Source organism: Dendroctonus ponderosae, unplaced genomic scaffold, assembly GCF_020466585.1.
Source record: "Dendroctonus ponderosae isolate FM_Combo_2020 unplaced genomic scaffold, Dpon_F_20191213v2 Dpon_F_20191213_4, whole genome shotgun sequence".
NCBI lineage: Eukaryota > Metazoa > Arthropoda > Insecta > Coleoptera > Curculionidae > Dendroctonus > Dendroctonus ponderosae.
Window position 1 is genome coordinate 10,506,987 of NW_026018611.1, and position 22,034 is coordinate 10,529,020.

A 22,034-nucleotide genomic window follows, 5' to 3' on the forward strand; every position below is an offset into this window, starting at 1 on the left:
GTGTCTCAAATTCAAGTGCGTGACCAAACGCAAATTTTTATGGAATGCCCGAATATTTAAATGGTTATTAACTCAAAAGCAGTTGAAGATCAATATGGAAAATTTAGATCCAAGAAGACTGGCATTTTGCGTATAGTTCGAACATGAAATAAAAAGTGCGCGATTCCATTTTAAAAAATGTAAGTTTGTACCGCCACTTAAATTTGAGACACCCTGTATCAATTGGTATTATCTTAAAATAAACCAAATTTAATATCTACAACTTTTGTATTTAACATTTTTCTCAAAATTTCAAATTAGAGGCAAAAACGGGATGGCCAAAGTTCAATCAATAACCCTGTACATAGTGAATGGCATTATTGTAATTTTTTATGATTTAATTATTACACACTTATTTTGATTACATCTTGCGGACTATCTGAGAAACAGTGACAAAACGTATTCATTCCAGAATTATAGACATTTTTGCATATGTATATACAGAGTGTTTCAAAACAATTGAGAGGAAAACCAGGGGTGATTTATTTTTGAATAAAAAAGTTCATTTAATTAGCTTACCACAATCGAACTGACTGCTAGCAACTAATTTTCGATTGTCTTTCTGTCTTGTAAAATTTTTGCTTAATGATCAGAAGTAATTAATACATATTTATTTGCAATAACAACTGCATAAAAAATGTCTATTCACGATGTAGTACTTGATCTAAGTCGCAATTGAGGTTTTTCAAAGGTTCAGTTAAGAAATTTGAATGTCGTATTTTATTTCAACGCTTTTCAATTACTCAAAATAAAACAAAATTTGAAAAAATATTCTCACTACAGTTTGATATCAAACTCCTTTTTAGTTCCAACAAAGAAACGCTGTGTAATTATATCTACATATGCAGAGTGGGCAAAACTGAAAAAATATATTCTCCTTGTGGTGGATAGAAGTTGAGTTTACGTAAAAGATAAGTTAGCTGTCATCTGTTTGTTCATAAATTCTTCGTTTTTTTTGGAGCAGAATAAAGGTGGTTTATATTTTAGTTCCACCACATAAAAACGAATAATTAGTCACTAAACCCCAGTGGTAAATTGAGTAAAAATTATTGCATTCCATTTTCGTGTTTTCTAAATATACTCACATTTCCGTTCTTCAAGCAATGTTTTGAAATTAAATGTAACATTTCATATACTCAAGAGACACGTCGATTCTTTCAGTGCGTCTTTAAACATTCACTCGAGAACCTTCTCTCAATACACACTATCACTTCCTGATCAATAAGTCATAGGTAAAACCGCAATAAACTTCTTATTATTATATTATTCACATTATTTACTTCTTGTTTTCTGTAAATTACACAATTCTCAAAAGTTGCTAATAAAATGTAAAACCGCGTTCCCATCTAGAACATTATGGAATTGTGAAAAATGAATGCAGTGATCATTCTTTTGCTCTATTCTTCCATCGTTCATCTCTCGAAAGCTTGTCTTATAGTCAATGTGTCTGAATTTTACATAATCCTATAATTTGTCTTTCATCACTGAGCACCAATTAGCAAATATTCAGAGCTTTTATCTAATCTATCTTCAAGATTAGTGGCTTGTCAACCGTGTTTTTTTCTCCAGTAGGTATGTAGATAAAATCGTGATTTCCGCATTAGCCCATATCTTAATAAAAATGTCCTTCGTGGTTGAACGTATATGGGCAAGAGATGTTTAAAAGAACAAATAAAATAACTTACTGTAACATAATCCATTATCATGAAAGTATTTGTATTAATATTAAGTTTGTTATATTATATTCCTGTTGTTTGGTTCTGGTAGTAAATAATGCTTTAAAAAAAGTGTCGTAAAAAATATTGTTTTTGTCAACTTACAGGAGTTTTGTCTGTGTAAAATTTAAAGCAGAATTCCTGTTGGTACATTAATTTACTTTCAGACTCTACGGACAATCCGGATGTAATTTTTGATACATTCATATGTGATAGCAGTAAATATCTTAATTCACATACCGAAAGAGCTTTCAGTCATTAATCATAACATTAATACATAAACAAGGTTGTCAAGAAAAACCATTTTTGATTGAAAATGTTCGCACATAGTTGAGGTTGACAAGAAGGAACGTGCCTGTATCTCTATCTTGTTAAGTATTGTTAGCTTACTACTGTAAATATATACAGGGTGTCCCGTAAGCTCATGATCAAAAGGGTACTGCGATATTCTTTGGATCAAAAGAAGACGATCTGACCTAACTTTTATTAACAAAAAATGTCTGGCTCCTCTGCTATTGATGGTCAAAGTTCTTCAAAAAATTTATCTTTTTTCAAATATCGGGAGAATGGTACGATGTATTTTAGTGAAACTCGCTGTAAATTTGTTCTTACGTAAGACTCATATTTTGATAAACCAATCGAGTTCAGCCATTTTGGACAAGTGCTGAATTCTTGAGTTTCGTGGTACAAAAACTACCAGTTTAGTTGGAGGATGAAATTAACTCATTTTTTTAGGTTGATGCACTAATCATTTGTGCACAATTTTGTCCCCTCTGTAAACTCTTGTAGCATTCATAGTTTTTGCGTAAAAAAATATGTCTGTTTTCTAGTCACTTAGCAATGCTAGATATACTAATGCAAATCTGCGTACGCGTACGCTTTCACGCAAATTGTCTTCGCAAAAGCCTAATGCTTTGACCATATCGGTCACTTCTTCATTAGGAAAGGTAATTCAAAACGAATTTGTGAGATTGATTGACAATGATTTTATGCCTCGTATCACGACATTTGCAGTTAATGTCTAACATTGTTAAATGGCAAGAAAACAGAAATATTTTTTTCGCAAAAACTATAAATGCTACAAAAGTTTACAGAGAGGACAAAATTGTGCACAAATGATCCTGAATTCAATAATCCACAATTCATCCTCCAACTAAAAAGTTCTGGTAGCTTTTGTACCACGACACTCAAGAATTCACCACTTGTCCAAAAGGGCTGAACTCGATTGTTTCATCAAAATATGAGTCTTACATAAGAACAAATTCACAGCGAGTATCACTAAAATACATCGTACCATTCTCACGATATTTCCAAAAAGATAAATTTTTTGAAGAACTTTGACCATCAATAGCAGAGGAGCCAGACATTTTTTRTTAATAAAAGTTAGGTCAGATCGTCTTCTTTTGAACTAAAGAATATCGCAGTACCGTTTTGATTATGAGCTTACGGGACACCCTATATTTTATCAATACCACTATTTGTTTAAAGTTAGCCAATGTTACTATACTTAAAAGACCGTCTCATAGAARCAACTGCACTSTCTACCTTTCATGRAGCTGGCTGGTATTTTTCTTTTAAATGGGACTGAGAAGAAACCTTCAGCTAAAAGTATACGACTTTATATTTGACTAAGTTCTAGAACTTAAGAACAGGAATAAGAATACATCACTGTACCGTTGTGCATTCTGTACATCAATATTTTAGGAGGCAGAGAAGAATAATGTATATGAAATAAAAAATAAAAATGAATACAACCAAAAATTAGCTAAGCGAGAATATCGGCAGAAGAAATAAAAAGTTTAAATTCATTTAGCTAGGAGATAATTTGTTGACATCTCCCAAGAACTAGTGAATTGTTCGCCAAGAGCAATTCAATTAGTTTACAGGTATATTGAATTCATTGTTATAAGATAAATATTTTTCCTCGAATACTCCAGGAAGTTTTTACTGAAACTATATTCAATCAACGGAACAACAAGTGGAAAACAATGAAAATGAAGATGAGATTCTGCTGCAGTTGAAAGGTAATTTGGTCCCTTATTTGATACCTACATTTTAATTTTATTGCCATGAAATTTAAGAATGTTTGAGGTAAACAATTATTCATGGGTCTAAAACACAACGTAACTTTTATTCTAAGATACAGAGAATTCTAAAAAGTAAAAATACCTAAAAGGTGAAACCAAGGTTTTACCTGTTGCAACTCAAAAATAAAGCAGCTCAATTACGTTTTTATTTGGAAATGATCGAACGTCTTGAGCAAGATCCACAATTTTAAAATAAAATTATTTGAACGGACGAGTCTGCATTTTCCAATTCAGATATTTTTAATGTAAACAATTCAAGAACTTTTCGGGAAAAAAACATTCAAGCCTTTAATCAGGTCAGGTATGGGTTGATATTTTCAGTTCATGGTACAAGATTTTTTGATGGTAAAATGAATGGATAACGGCATAAGGAATGAATACATCAAGGACGCGACATAAGGAATTATACAGCTCTTACCAGGTTTAAGAAGTTATAATGAAGAATTGAACGAACAATTTTAATTGTTTAAAATTGCAAAATTCAGAAGATTTCCTCCAACCTGACAGAAAAATCACCTCGCCATCATTCAAAATAAAGTTAAAAGCACGGTCTTTTTCAAATGGACATATTGTAAAGTTATTCTAATGATGCTAACAAAGTTTCGCATTTTTTCCGTTATAAAGATTGAAAAATCCAGACTTATTGTATTGATTTAATATTTAACTGAAACGATTAAAACCTAATTGGAAATACAAATGATTACACTAATTATTCCACTTATTCCATCATGAACACATTACGCAATTTTTTTCACTGTCTAGTAAAGATTCTATGTTTGTTAACTGGTGTAACTAAAGGTGTAAATCCTTTAGATTGCTTGACGTGCAGTTTTATCAAACTTATGGTATAGATAAGCAAATAAACCGCAAACTGTTCACATAACTCTAATTTTTAAGTCGCAACAAATAAAGTTATCGCACATCGGTTTCATCAAATTTCATGTTTACATGAAGTCCAGGTTCTTACCCAGAACTTAAAACTTAAATGTGGCGTGAAAGAACTTGTGTTTCATTTTTATATTTCGCTTTTTACACCGCACTGTTTTTGTTTATTCAATTTTTGAACTACAAACTGACAAATCCTCTCTAAAAAATTATAAACTTTATTCAGAAACATTATTTGGGCATAAAATTAAAAATATAATACGGATATTAGGACTGCATGAAATAAAAATATTTATTGAAAAATTAAATTTTGTATCAAATATACTAATAAGACATTAAATTTCAAATCAAATCAAATCAAAATATGCTTTATTGCTACGGAAAAATTCGCAAATTTTATGGTCAAAGCGAGTAAAAAACAAAGTAACAAAATACTGCAACATAAAGTACGTACAGTACAGTCAACAATGGTAAAAAATTAAAAAATATAATAAAACAGTACAAAAAACGTCGCCTAAAAACGTTATCCAGGGAAATGGTAACCGTACTTTACAAAAACTTTATTTTGAACGAAATTTGAAAGTTGAACACCTGACGCATTGAACTTTTTATTATCTGTTATTAAAAATTCTAATGATTATCAAAGTTTTGCTATCTAAAAACATTTAAAACTTCAAATGTAGTTGCATATCAACCAAGATGAGACCAAACGCGATTTATATGACAATCAAGGGTAAAATAATGCCAAACTTACTAGAATTTGCATCGTGCCACCTGGAAAGACAGAAAAACCCATTTAGTCTAACAATAAATTATTCCAACGTCTAATTATTTGAACTGAGCAAAAGGTAGAAAGAGAAACGTAATGAAATCGAAATTCTGGAATAGCTAAAGTCCGTTGAAGCGATTTATGCATCACAGAGCTTTCTTACCAGCTTTCTGGAAGCTGGCGCTCCATCCTCAAGTATTCCAGTATCCATATAAAGGACACTCACTTTCCACAACTCATTGCATTTGCACACAAAACCACTACAGTTTCACTTTCCGTACGCAAATGTTCATATTTCGATATTCGCAAACCAATCTACATCCAGGTATGAACACGATTGGAAAGACACAGAGAACTGACGATCTATTTCGTTCGTTGCCTGTACCAAATTGACTATTTAGAAAAAAATTTATGCGGTATTGAGGTTTTTTCCACATTTCAAACGGGTTACCCTACAACATGATGTAATAATTTAGTAAATCGGCCCTAGAATGAGTCATCGTTTAGCTGTTCGATATCAATTTTCTTATGTTGACAATGTTGTAGAGACTTCCAATCTATACGGCAAAATTATATATCAAAAAGTATTTTTAATGGAGCAGCCTTACATTATGAAATGGTGGAGAAAAAATAAAATTATGTTTGCTACAGCATGGAATAATGCAAAACTTTTGAACACAATTTGATACATTGTAGGCCCGCTTAAACTTTTGAAATAACCATTTAACTACTTACTACTACTAAGGACGAATTGCTTGAAGAAACTTAATTGCTTGTTTTAAATAGAACACTATCGGTTTAGCTTCATCAGACGAATAATGTAATCCTTTTAAAACCATAATAACATAAAATTTGAAAAATAATCGATAACCTGATAACTGATGTTTTAGGAAAAAAAAATAAGTATTTTTAACTTCAAACTTAATAAGGATAATTATCATTAGCTACGTTAAAACAACTAATAAGAACAGCTACAAAAAGGATCTATTAGGCAAGTACCAATAATCTAATCGTTCCAGGAAAAGTTAATAAATCACTAACAGAAATAAATTTCTTGGGTTAGTTTTGATGCAGATTCTCAAATAAAACATATACAGTTTTGTCAATATTCTTTTTTCATTTTAAATGCTTTATTAACCTTTCAAAAAACACTTCTTGAGTGAGGATTTTGACCTCAGAAGTAGCCGTTTAATGATTTTTTTACCGCCATTTCGGAAGCAGGAGCGACTCAGATCTTCAAAGGCAATATTAAAACTTATACTAAATTGTTCTTTTTATTGAATTATAACGATTGTTTAAACGAAACTCGTACTGAAACTCCAGCAAATGGCATTACTAGAGTGTAAGCCTACAATGAGCGCAGCCACATCTGAATATGCATACAGCTTGTGCTTGGTTAATAATACTAAGCAAAAAATCTCCGCGAGTTTGATTCTATGCACGTGTATGAGTAAAAAATAATCAATAATTAACTATGGAGAATAGCTAAATATTTAAAAAAATAACCGTCCCAATAAGGAGTAAGAAAATAGAACGTTTGATGCTTCTTACAAATAATCAAATACATCTATAAGTATTAAATTCAACTGCGTATGCAACCTTTAAGCTTTTCCAATAAATTACAATTGACATATTATTTAACATTAAAATCAACAAGGGTTAAGGTTCAATGCATTTTTAAAGACCGGATCAAGATAGAATTGATGCGAGAATTAACCCATATATAAACTACAGTGAAAATAGTGAAAAGTTGAAACATATAATGTTCCACATTTCATTTGCTTGTTGTGGTTATCAGCATGGTCGGGGTTTAATTTCCTGTTTTTTTCTTTTGCAACTGTTTCAAACTATCAAATTGCTTCATTTTCTTCATAATCCCTAGTCATTGAGTTAGGTCAGAGTAGTTCGATTGTGCCTTATATAACAGTAGATAGTAAAACACATTTTTTAAGCAAGCCTACGCATTGGAAGCGTGTAATTAGTTACTGGAAAATCTTAATTATTATTTAAGTAAAGTGACTGCGGCGGATATTTAGAATGAATGCGATCGTAATTACTTACGACAAGACGATGATGATGATGATTTAAAATCCTAAACGGTTAATTATTCATAAAACTTGAGAACAATGTGAGGTGTAGACACTTAACTTTTGCAATTTATGACCGTCGTATATAAATCGCCTTAATATCAATGTCTTGTTTATAGCTTGTATAGGGCAATTTTTCACGTTAAAACCTGTGTAAAAGGTATAATTTTTTTTCAAGGTGCAAAACTTTCTAGCTAATTTATTGCTATCGACACAGTGACGCTAATAAACCCTAACATTAAACATCGTTTAGCTAATAAATCGTGGAAAACTGTTGTAAAATGAATGTTTGACTTTTAAAACACCAATTACAACATTGTAAGTTTGGGTTACGAATTTGCACTTGCACAGGTAATGTGGTAGTTCATGTATTATTTAAGTACTGCATAATTTAAGTAAATGCGACACACCCTTTAAAAGACGCGGTAGGTAGTTAAGTTTTTCCTGGAAACTTTAACTACAACCTGCCAATGGTCTAGATTTAGAAACAAAATTTACAAGCATTAGACTACAAAAGTTTTTTTAATACTGTATTCAATTGCAATTTAGAAATTATATTTGTAGCGATAGAGTACAACATAGCCGTATACGTAATCTAATAAATATCAAATTTAAAACTCGTTATATAAACGTTTAAATAATATCTTATATGATTTTTGTTTTAATATTATATCCACATATGGCTTTGCGTTTATAAAATTCAAAACTTAACACAGTACGTCAATTAAATCTAAACTAGATATTTAGTTACCGTTCAACGTCTCTTGGAAAAAGCAAATTTCTGGTGTCTGATTGAATGGGAATCAAGAAACGAGGCAGAGTTACGTAATCAAGAATATCGTTATTGATTAGGTGATGGATTGATATAAATTTACATTTAAAGTTTAAAATCAGCATAAAAAATAGTAGGTATAACTGTAAAAGAAATTAAAAATACGCTATTGGATTAACTGATATTAATTTATTAAAATATAATTACATTTTTGTTGTTGAAATGCATCTTAGTAGTGGGTTCACTACTAAGATGCTAAGAAATCTTAGCAGTGGGTGCTTTCAATTATTTTGAAAGTAATGATTTGGTGGGAAAAACTGACAGGGTCTGAAAACACTTGGTCTTAAGAATTTACAAAGAGGGTACTTTTTAAAAACCGTCTCACTCAGAAATTTAGTTGTACCTACTACTAAAAACAATTAAATTATGGTTTCTTTCTTGGAAATTTTAATAATTGATTTAAAGCTTATTTTTCTTTGCAGGGGACAGTGTCTGTTAACCATTTTCTGAATAATTTCCTATTTTGTGGATTTGGGTTTACTAGCGTAAAAGTGTAAAAAACAACTTTGTATAGAACAATAAATAGAGATTGAGGTCAACATTTTGCCACAAATTCAAAATTTGCAGGTTTAACTAACTGAAAAATAAAAACAATTATTTTGCTCATACCCTCGTAATATAACTTATAAGCTCAAATCGGGACGAGTACTTTCGAATATCTTTGTTCAAACGCTCAGGAGTGAGAGCAACATATCAGTCGCCATAGAAACCCCACTGTTCTTACTTTTCCTGTCTGATATACGAGAGCTAATAGGAAAATAATTTTCTTGTGGTCAACTAGACAAGTTTATTTGTCTATATACCGTTTTTACTATGTTTTACGATAACGGCGCTTTACAAAATATCCCTTATAAAACTGGTTTTTCGAGATTGTCCATTGGGTTTTCATTAAAGTTTTTCGTGAAGAATTTCTCATTAACTTTTTGCTGATCAAGTACATATTTTGTACTTTTGTCGACAATGTTGGTTTTTTGTGAAAGGTAACGTTGATAGTATAATTCCAACTAGATTTCCTAAATTCAAATGAGAATTCCAAGTCACTCTGCAACTTTGCACTTGTGCAACTCACATTTTAGCTATAGATAAACTTGCATCAATTAAAAAACAGTTTTCCTAAAAATTGAGAATCAGTCTTTTGTGGCTGGCTCTCAGACTCTTCGCTTCCTGCAAACAAACCCGATCTAGGGTGAGAAATTTTCTCAATTTCAAATCTTACTCCTTAACATTATTTGCACAAAAATTAATCGGTTTGCTTAATTTGTTTCTTATTTACTTATTTTGTTCCTGGACGTGCCCCTGGAATGAAATAGTTCGAAAGTTTGATAATAAACTCATAAAGTTGCTTTTGAAGACCACAAGCGACCGATGCTCTTTATAATATATTCGTCTACATTACCACTTATCTTAAAACACTTAAGATTTAGTAAATCGGTAATTGACAAAGGAAGCATACGAAACAAAGGAAATTACTTTTTGTGAAAAATAACATTAAAGCTCTAAAATATTTTAAATCGTTGTTAGCTGCCACTTTGTCCAATAAAATATACCATATTTTAACTTTCAAAAAATTGTGGATTATTGGCAAATTATGGCCTCAGAATGTAATTAAGGTAGAAATAAAAAATTGGTTTACAAATTTCAATTAATGTTGGACAATACGGAAAATCCCTTTCCAAGTCTTTTATTTTCATGTTATCAGTATGTAGTTAAAACCTTGAAAATATTAAATCCAGTCCACCCTAGAATTTTTGTACTTTCAAAACAATAATTTTGCTAACATTTTCGACTTAAACTTAGATTAGGATTAAATAGCTCCAAAACAAGAAATTATTTTAATAGTAATATGCCATATATGTACAGGATGTCGACTAAATGTTTTTTTCCTGGAATGTATTATACCTAAGAACAACTTGCGGCAAAGTAAAGTAGATTGGTTGACACTAAAAAACCGTTTGCGCCTCTGACTTTTTTAAAACCATGTGTTGAACTTTACACTAAAGTAAATTAGCCAAATTTTCAATTAAGAAAAGGCCGTTAACGGCACTCTATATGTTAAATATAAAAAATCACTCAAGAGTTTTATGGCAAGCGAATAATATAATAAACTGTTGCACTAAATAGTACAACCACATGTACTTTTTGTTAATAGCAACAAAAAACAATGTAAAAAATTCAAATTGTACTCATGCGACGCGCTTCAACGTAGATAAAGATTCAATTAAAATTCAGTTAAGACAACAAAAGAATAACTCTATAAATACTACAATAAAATAATTTTTCAATTGAGTTGACCTTTATTGGTTACAACCCAGTGGCGGTAACAAAACACGTTTATTTAACTCTACTATAAACCACAAAATTTGATGTTTTTTGCTAGGCTTTGGACAATCCTACATTGTATATGATGAAAAAAAAATTGTTATCTGGATTTCTATTTATTCCTTCAATTTAATGTACGTTGTTTAAACATGAATATATTGTTCGTGCGATACTGCAATGGGTAGGAGGTTTTTCACTTTAGATGGTTAGTGTTACTAAGGCTAATCAGCATAAATGAGAATTTTAATATCCGTTATCACTGCAAACTTAATTTGTTTACTTACTTACGTGAACATCAATTAAATGAACTTCGATTTCCACGCAATATTTAGGTATTTCGAGTACTCACCTTCAATTCGTTAATCGATGGCGAATATTTTCATCAGAACCTTTTTAAAATATTTCTGATCATTGTTTCATTTTCCCAAAATCTACATTTTATATAGGTAATGCAAGTGTGTGAAAATCTCTCAGTAAAAAATCATATGCAATATTTGATTGAGGTTGGACATCAACATTGGCATCTAAATTTATCAAATACAGTGAATAGATTTGAAAGTGGTTAATCAGTAAAATTGAAAGTGAAGTGGCATTGCAACTAACATGATTGCAATATCAACAAATGACGAAAGTGGGCGTGTCCTGAAATTAAACTCATTTTACACATACAATATTAATTTAAAATAATTTTCAACAATTTTTAATAGTTTATATCGTAATTAATGGCTCGTTGTGCGATTCACGCCTTCTACACGTGTGGTCTAATACGATTGTAAGATGTCCTTATTTTAACAACAATGTTAAATAAATAATGGTAAAACTGTGTCATACAATGGCAGAAGGAAATATTTATACAATTACATAATTAACGAATTGAAGGCTTTATCTTCGTTCAATTTTAATTGCTTCAAATTGGCCAATAAACATCGAGCTTAATAAAAATAAATACGTTTCATGTCTGCATGAAATTACACTCTTCTAATAAAATAATTGTGTAGTACAAAAGAGATATCAACTTTCAACTTGTTATACTAATAAAACATTACATACTTTATTTTGCCTTCCATTCTTTTTAAAAAATTAATAATTGCGTTTTGGCCAAAACTGTAGAAGGCTCGTAAGCAATGGCCATCGAGTAACGGAACATCCTGTATATGGAAGTAAATAATGAGCTTCTGAAAAAAGTTGAGATCTTATTGGTATTGGTAACACCTTCCTCTCTTCTTTTTCTCAAAATCTCTTCTTGTTGTCTAATAGCAATTATTATTGCAGAATTAAACCTGCATAAACCAGCGTTTAAGGCGCCACCAAAAACACAAATCAGCAAAACAGCACATCATAAACGTGAAAAAAGCAGAGAAAACAACTTATTTATAGTCATATACCTACATAAACTAAAACAGCAATAAAATCACCTTGTGTACTCTTTCAAGCCATCTTTTCCCAGAACTACTAAAAGATACTGAATAGTTGAAGCATTTAACCAGATTAAAGTTTTAAGCGTCTTGATTTAATTGATGTGTTTTTATCATTGTAAATTGTTCAATGGCACTCTTGCAGATTGGCCGATTTGCTTCGCTGATGTAGTGATCATTATATCCGTTAAATATACAGGCGATATAAGACGAAGCCGAAGGCTCAAGCATTGAAGGCTGCAATTAAATTTAAAGATTTTCCGACCGTTGAACTTTTAAGACACAACGATTGAGAGGAGTGGCAAAAAATAAATTCATAAAAATTTTTATATGAAGTCCCACGATAAAAATCGCGTTTTTAATGAGTTTTTACATGGGTTTCATGCAAATAATAACTTAATGACGTATTTACTGATCAATGCAAGCTGGTAATAACGAAAACAGTTCAAGTGCTCTAATGGCGAGTCGTTTATGTAATTTGCTTCATTAACAGTTCAGGAAAATACATATAAATTGTACCAAAACAATATTGCCCGTTAATAATTGATTAGTTGGAGCCCATAAGTTTGGTGGAAAGAAAGTGGCGATGGAATAATGTACATTTAAAAGAGAACACAAGAACACAACAATAGGAACAGAAACATTCACAAAACAGAAGAAGAGGAACAAATCTGTTGGAAAACAATGCAAAATTTAATTAGTAAATCACATGAGTAATTTTAAGCAACGGAATAATTTGCATCGGCTAAACTTTAAAGCAAGCACAGGATGATGGGTATGCAGTAGACGATACCAGAGAGCTAACTGAAACCTAAGTTATAAAAAGTGAAATACAGAAATAAAACAATTGAAAATATAATTTAATAATAGATATAAGCAACATCGAAAACATTACAGAAGAATATTAATATGAAATTAATTAAATTTACTTACTATCATGAGAGCAAGTTCCTTAATTAAATGAAAACTCGTACCTAAAAAATTATATGTCAAAAAACTATCATTCATTGAAAAACTGGGTATTGAATTGTTTATTAGGATATTATCTACTGTTATGTAAATTGTGCTAACCTTTGATCTAACCGCTTTAGACTTGCACGGATTTTTGTTCCAGATTATCTAATGTTGGCTTAGATGTGAAATAAGGATAACTCGAAGATGGTCAAAAATTGATAATACAAGTATTCTACAAGACGTGTGCATTGACAATGAATGCTTGAAAAAAGGTGTCAACTTCCCATAAGGTAAGTCGAAAAGTTTACAGGGTTAGTCATAATTAGGAGAAAAAGCTTTTACTCTTACTAATTTTATGATCCAAATAATTTTAGAGTAATAAATAAATCGTAAATCAATAAAAATGTATTTTAAATAAACAGATTGTAAATTCTAAATAAATAGACAAGTTTAATGAAATTTTTCAACGCGATATCAGTATGAACAAATTTCCGTTTTTGAAAGATCAGTTTCGCTCCGATGTAAAATACATGCGGGAAATGGAAAGCAGGTTTCGGACCTATTGTTTTCAGGCCTAACTCGACTGACGTATTTAGGATATAGATTAACACTCTTGGAATATATACCCGCTGATATCACATAGAAAAATCTGCAATAGAACCGTTGTGCACAATGTACAACCGAATTTATTAAAAAATATTTTTTACTCTAAATTTTCTCATTTTTCATTTTAACATTATTTTCTATTCTAGAATCTRCTGTTAAAGTTTGTTGTCCTAATAATGGATTGATYATTTTTGCTTGCTGATTCGACTTATAAAGTTTGCTATCCTAATACGAACCATAWTTGCATTGAAATCACAAATKTTTGACTCTTGGWSTGTAAGCAAGGATCTGAAAAGTGCTAATTTTACTTATAAAATCGCGATTCCACTTATAAGATGTGRGTGTAAAAACGAAACATATTTTCTCCAARAAATATACAAATTTTGACCCTTGACCCTTKACCGCTATTTAAGATTCRAAAAGTGCAAATTTCACTTATAGAAAATGCGTCGAATAAAAACCAAATTCTTTTGAAAACTTGACTCTTGACTCGTAGGCTGCTAGTAAGAATTGATAAAGAGACAATTTCATTTAATTYCATTGACGAAATCGCGATTTCACTTACAAGAAGTCAGCACTGACTACGAACTATATTTTCTTTAAAAGGCATACCAAATTTCACCCTTTGACTGGCACCATTAAAGGTTTTAAAAGTGCAAAGTTCACTTATAAATCCTGAATTTCCGTAACAGAGGGTGCGTGTTTGATAAGAACCATATTTTTTGGAATAACATACAAAAATTGAATCTCGCTCAGTGTTCACAAGAAGTGAAAACTGAGTACGAACCATATTTCCTTTTTTTTTGCGATTTTACTTATAAGAAGTGAGTGATTTTACTTATACGACTAAACCATATTTTCTTGATAAAACTCACAAAATTAGATCTTTGGACTGCGATTAAAGATTCCGCAAGTGCAAATTTCACTTATAAAGCAGCCATTTCACTTATAACGTCTGAGTTTAGGATTCGAAGCATATTTTCTTCGTAAGACATGCAAAAGTTGACGTAGTCTGCTAATAAGGATTCAAAAAGTGCAAAATTCACTCTGGGCACTCTGGATACGAACCATTTTTTAAAGACCTGCAGATTTTAAACCTTCAACTATTATTAAGGATTCTAAAGTGCGTTTCGAATATGAACCATATTTTTTTAAATACATACCAAATTAGGTTCTTTAAGCTTCTAGTAACAGTTTTAAAATTATAAACTTCACTTATAAAGTTGCGATTTCACTAATAGAGAGTGCGTTTTGGATACGAAGCATTTATTTATCGAGCTGAAGAATTTGAATCTTCAACTGTTATTGAGGAGTTCAAAAGTGCAAATTTCACTGACAAATATGCGCTTTTACTTATAAAGTGAGCGTTTTGGATACCAACCATATTTTCTTAAGTTCTTCTTAAGATATAGTAATAGTAAGAATTCGGAGTACCCATTTTCTAAAAATAGGTACTCCAATTGATTGACAATTGATAAATCAAATCATAGTATGAACGTTTAAAGATTAGAAGCGTAATTTTAGCTTCGCCATACACTTTTCTATAGAATTATATTGGGATATTTATAAAACATCCATGTGATTAAATAACTGGTTAATAAGCACAGAAAAGGTTTTTAACACCCGACCGTGTATGTCCATTTAACCTTTAAGATAGTTATATGATCTTATAATGCAATTAGTCAAATTCGATAACCTTTGGTAATAAAATTAAGTCATTCCGTGAACATTTCAGTATCCACCTTAACGTGATGATATCGAACACATTATTTTCTAAGTTTCTGATAACATGCCTTACATGCAATATGTAGTGCGTGTTAGTAATTTATATAAGAAAACTTGTTAAGCATTAAAAATATCACAAAAAAGTGAAATTGCTAAATCGGAGTCATATCTAATTATCGAATGAATCGGCTTAATATTTGCGACTCTAAAGTCACGGTGGTTTTACTTGGAGCTTTATAAATTACTTGCTATGAAATAAGTTATATCAATATATGTGCTTGTTTCTGCAATTTTTGTATTTCAAACTGTTTAATATAATTAAGGCACATTCTACAGATTTTATTAATGGCTTGTCTTTATGGATATTATTATTAATTAAACTTACAGATGTCAATTCTTTGTAATGTAATATTTTCATTAATTTGTAGAATTTGTGTATTAATTCTGGGTGTACAGGTTGGTCTTTAACATTTAAACGACAAGTGCATATATATATTTAGACAAACTGAATAAGTTCCGTTTCATGTAGGTTATTATATTTTAATTAGTTATTTATTTTAATGTATTTTTTATATAACAAAGTGAACATTATAAGCGGTTTTATTATTGTGCTTATTGCGAATCAAAAGATCCGCCGAATTCATCATTAATCAACATCTGGAGAGTACAAAAAAATAGTACATTTACAGTTAGATATTCTGTTAAATGTTTCTTCATTTATAACGTTATTGTGGAAATTCTCACTGCTTAAGGAATTAGTAGATAGTTTATGATTAATTAAAAATAGTATATGATAAAAGATGAAAAAGTCTGCTATTAAAACCAAACAGGACAATTGACAAAAATTTATTCTTGTATAGTATAATGGGTTAAAAAAATTTCAATTATAAGATACGAGTTCAGGACGTTCCATACAAACTACAATTGATTGATGAATTTTTTGTGCAGCCAATTTTAGACGCAAAAGCAAATTGAACCGTAAATAATAACATTAATACAGTACGGGCTATTCGCCACGATTATCAAATTAAATTTATGAAAAAATCATCTATGAAAGGCGCTTTCATTAATCAACTTGGCAATTACATAAATATAAATGAATCGTAAATAATATTTAATGTAAAACTTAATTGCCTATTTCCTGATTAAATCCATAGTTTGGTTATTTAATAATACTTATAATGCTATAAGAATGAACGATGAAGATTTGGTGGTGGAATTGATTTATACAAACCTTAACTCGGTCCACTGAAGAGTAATTATATTAGCTGATTACGTTGTGAGGTATTCTAAGACGCAGTATGATTAATTTATGACTTCTTTAATTTATTCATTATTGACCATAATTTAATTGAGATTTTCAGACCATTTTTTAAGATGCTCTGAAGTTTAAAACTTACTTAAATAAAGCGCTTACTATAGGTATGACACACAAACGCGACTTTTTAATGGTTCTTCAAAATTCTGATTAGATAAACAAGTAGTAACTAATTTTTATATTATTTTGGAAAATATTCAGATAATTCTGTTCGCCATATATAAACTATATTCAAGTTCTATTAACTGGAGTTATGCTGATGCATTTAAATATTTTTTTTTAATTTATAACCGTTGAAATCCAATGGGACAACCCTTTGTAAGGTTTATATCGCAGTTAAAATTTATCGGCAATAGAAACTCAAACTTTTTATGGAACAATTAAAAAACTGTCATAGTGAGCATTTTTGTGTCCAACTCAATAAACTGGCTATTATTCCTGTGTCCGATAAAAAAAATTGGAAAAAAATTAGATTTATCACGTGTTAAAATGATTAAAGTTAGTAAACGAGTTAGGAAACAATAAAACTGTGGATTGTTTTATATATTGTAATTGCTGCACAAATTAAAAAAAAATATGTAAAAAGGAGCTTAATAAGAGTTTGATTGATTGATGCTAAGTAGATGTAAATTTGCTTGTTTGAGAAACCTTCAAATTCTACATTTCTTTTATCTTTAAAAATGGAACCGATATAATGATGCTAAAAATTTAAATCATGCAATACAGTGCAAATCTCGATGTTCGCCAACCTCAGGAACCCCCCAGGGCCGGTTTCGAGGTGGCTAATTTCACATTGGGTGCTTTAAGTACAGGTTTTACGGTCGCTAATTAGGCTAAACCTAGCTGACGAGAGCTAATGGGCTCGAAACCGGTCCTGGGGATGCCTGAGGTATCTTGAATGATTTCTGATTCGGTCATTAATTGCCGACTAAATTAATATATTGACAAATTTAAATATTTTGAACATACTGTACATACCGGCTATTCAAAAAGTGTGCAAACCAGTGGCTAAAAGAATACGCTTTCAAACCCGAAAAGGCGCAAAAATATGTGTTTTTTTTTTTATTTAAGATAACGTTTTTAATTAACGTTTTTTTTAACAAGTTTTTTAGGGGATAAATATTTATTTGCGGTATATATTATTTAACTTTATATCTCGGTATTTTCAGAATTTTAATTTGCAATAAAGCTTCCCCTTTAATAAGTAGTTACAACCACTTAACACTATCTAATAGTGCAAAGACATTATTATTTATTAAAGGTATAATTTTGCGTAGCTTAAGCGGGTCAATAATTTTTGGAGTTAGGAAACATTTACGGTCTTCGGTACGATTGGTAAATTTGTAAAAACTACAAAAAATATTGATCCGCTAAAGCCACGAAAAAATATACCTTTAATTGAATATTTTCGGACGCTAAAAGATTTTCATTTGTATTATAATTTATGAGCACAAATATTCAACTATCATTGTATTAGCGTTTTTCTTAATTTATTAATTTTCCCTAATTCGATTTCGCATACCTTTTTTCGAAAGTATCGCGCATAAAAAAATGTGAATGTGTAGAATCAGGAATTGTCCATGGCTAATAATGATTGCCTAATTTCGGCAAATTTTTTAAAATAGTAAAGTAAATCGGCAATATTTTTCACAAAAGCCATCTAATGGATCCATTGCTCAACATTTTCTTGTCAAGTTTTCTTTAAATTGAACTTCGTAATCCAATTAGACAAGTTTACCTGCACATTTATTTTAAAAGTTTGACACTAGAAAAAATATAATTAATAATATTGTTGTTAGCATCGAATGAATCGGCTTTAAATTGAAAATGTCGAAAAACTTAAAAATTTAATCGATTACAGCGAGTTTTTTGGAAAAAATGAAACAGTGTTCTACAACAAAAAGTATCCTTTCTGATTTAAAATTTTAAACTTCAACTGGTTTATGAAATATTTTCAAAAAGGTCATATGTTTGGGTTTGAATTTATTGTGTAGTTATTAAAAACAGCTCACAAACACGAAGATAATGCATAAATATTTGAAGATGCGGATTAACCAAAACCAATAATCAATACAGATTCAAACATGAAGATTATGTTATATTAAAAATATATGAACAATTATTTTAGTGTAATTTTTCAAATTGGTAATTTCGCCCACATTATAGCAAGTTTGTGGGATTATCAATTTGAAGACCCCAAACGCGATGTTTAACGTCATCTTAAAGTTCAATTTAATCAATAGAAACCCCTTCGGTCAACATGTCGAATTCTTATCAAAAACGAGCTCCATATAAGTCAAGTTCATTAGATGTAATGTTTAGTCTGTGCTAGCTACGATGCGCAACTTTTTCCCTCGGATGGTCCAAGAAGTCGATTTGCTCGAGACGCACTTTCATTGGACAGCGGCAGTTCTTAGGTGTAGAGTTCAGCCAGTGTCTTTTACTTATAGTATTTTGGAAATTTGAAAAGAGCTCTGTATTTGAAGGGGATTAGATTCAAAGGTAGGGTAAAGTAAGTACGCACATATGTTGCCTTCATGGGAATGAACGAATTTTTGAAAACAACTAGCGGGGAAATTTAGACTCTTTTGTACGTTAACAATGGCTTTAATCTGGATCAGTTAGTGTCTTCTTAAAGGGTATAAGCAGCAATAAGTAAAACGAATATAAGTATTGCATGTATAAAAACAATGCAATCAGCTGTAAATATGTAACAGACATTACGCCTAAGGCTCTTTTTTCCGCTTGGATCTCCAGATATTGGAATGAAAAATTCAAATTTTGGTCAATCAATGAAGTTTTGAAAACGTTGCAATGTAATTTTCCAATTTAATTGTTTTCGTTGCATTCTATTAAATCACTTCTATTGTGAGTTCAAAGATTGCTTTGGAGGTTTGTTTGTGGTAATTAACTAACTTCTTCTTAGTTCTGAATATTATTTTAAAGCTTTTCAATTATGCTTCTAAATATTTTTTGTGGCTATTTTATTCAAGCTATGTTTCTATTCAAATGTTCCCATAAGCTTTATATCTATTTTCCGGATGTTGCGGCATCCTTGCTTCGATTTAATTTGCATATTTTTTTTGAATAATAATTGGAAAAATATATATTTATTATCCTCGATAATATCCAATGGTAATAAATAAAAATACTCTCATTTCAATGAATTTTTTGTATAGTTTATATAATTTAATAAATAATCGACTGCCAGTTTTTTATGTTTTTGAGACATTTTGCCCAATTTTCAACTGCTTTTTTAATTACCTACTTATTTTATTTTAATTTGATGCTTCCCCATTCCCTTTAATAGGCTAGTTTTATTAAAAAATTGCCTAAATGTCCATGAATAAATGCCAGTTAAAACATAAAGTAATATTAATGACATAATTGGTTTTAAACAGACCTTGTCGTATTCAAAATCTGCCTGATTTAAAATCATAATATTCCTTATGAAGCCTTTAACAAGTATTCACCGATTAAAAATGTTCTGTAAAAAATTGATCTTTAATTGATTCAATTAATATTCATTAATTCAAGCCATCTTAAGAATACAAAATTTCTTTTGCATCTCCATGTCTGTCATGTATAAGCATTTTTAATACGAATCGTTGCATACGAATTACTTAATTAAACAAGATTCATACGTGCAAAAATATCATTCAGTAGTTTGTCGGTCTCAATGAAGAATGTGCTAATTGGACCATTCACAAAATTTCTCAAGCCGCCTTGTGCTTATTGTAATTAAGTGGCTAATTGAAAGCAATAAATAATAAGTAGGCTAGAAATAAGGTGTAATTGTTATTTATACACCTCAATACTGTTCAAAACCGTCACTATTAAACATATAAACTATTCATTTTGCCCAGAAGCGCTCGATAAAGTTGAAATGTGAATTAAAAAATCACGAAGTCTGTTGGAATTAATCTGATGGGTCATTGCTAAATATGAAAATTGCGAAGGTCAAGAAGAACAGCTACAACAACAGACCTTCACTAAACCAAAATACAAAAATAATCACATTTGTCTCTAATCAAACATATTTCAAAAAATCGATCTTAAGAGTTAAAGTTTATTTATAGATATACAGGGTTAGTTGTTAGAAGGGTGTTTTTAAGTGAGCCTGGAAGGTTTGGAGGCGATTTACGGTGAGGACCAGGTTTTTCTTGACAAACTTTGATATGTTGGATACAAAAAGCTTATTTATAAAATATATAATTTTAGACTGGCTTTGTTTTGTATTACAAGTTTAAATTAAATTTCCACTTACATTCAATAGATTCTTTACTTAATACCAGTTAAAATTAAAACAAATACAGAAAAAGTTTAAGTGTTCGGTTTGTGCCACTCCTATGAACCGACAATATGAACTTGAACGCGTAAGTAAAACCTCATTTAAACTGCTCAACAAAATGAACGTTACATAGCCAAATTTGCCCTTTGGAACTGGATAAATTCAGATTGCTTAYACYGATTTGAATTTTGTTTGAAGCGTTATTGAGCCCCATTAATTTTTTGTCAGTCAATGTTTTGCTWGAAATTAAGCACCGCAGATAATTTTTTTTCAGGGCKGCAAATGTTAAATMCAAAAATTTTAAAAGTTAGGCATGCCGCTAATTGGGCAGAAATTGGAGARGTTTTTCGAATCTCAACAYMAAAAGTTTAAAAGGAGACCAAATAGCTCAAAACGGTTTTTGAATTTTTCCGCCGAAAATTTCCGCTCTTGGMCCAATTTTAACGATCTAAAGCTCAYGTTGAAGCTAAAATCTCCTAGATGATTTGCCGCAAAAATATCRACATACACGGTTGCACAAAAAAWTACCCAAATCAGAATTGCGCYCAAAGTCTGTTGTMGACTCAATTTTCAACTAAGTGAAGTTTGAAKAAATATTTCGTTYATTCATGCAATYCCGGTATATTGAGTTTCTTTCGGAAGTCGACTGTGAAGTTTTAGCTTCAAAATGAGCCCTGAATTTTGAAAATTGGTTTTTGAGAAGAAAATTTATCACTACAAGGGCAAAAAGTTTATTTTTTCAAGACCACTTAGTAAATAAACRAGAYKAGCAATAAATTAAAAARCTTTTGTGAGATATTAGGTCTATCTTAATGTGTATGCCATTGAAATRGAAACAAACTTTTTTTCTCCCACTAAGAGCATGTGGAACTTTCACTCATTATGCAATGTTTCATTTGCCACCCTGTAGAAACTTTATCTGAAGCACAATTTTTTTGCATAAACGGGCACTAACCGAAAAAGAATTGCACTAAATAACGCTTCAAACAGAA

The 22,034-nt window shown here is 30.5% G+C and overlaps 1 protein-coding gene across 4 annotated transcripts in view; it reads left to right on the plus strand.

Moving 5' to 3' along the window:
- The window catches only part of LOC109533421 (protein I'm not dead yet), a 36,337-nt gene that overhangs the window by 2,268 nt on the left and 12,035 nt on the right, over positions 1-22,034 (plus strand). For 2 of the 4 annotated variants that reach the window (XM_019898735.2, XM_019898736.2), the window contains exon 1: positions 19,061-19,263. In XM_019898735.2, the coding sequence (XP_019754294.1) occupies position 19,263 (1 nt within the window). In that variant the 5' untranslated portion in view covers positions 19,061-19,262. Of the gene's footprint in view, positions 1-13,262; positions 13,393-19,060; positions 19,264-22,034 lie in introns of those variants that run through there. The other 2 variants (XM_019898737.2, XM_019898738.2) reach the window with 2 other exon arrangements.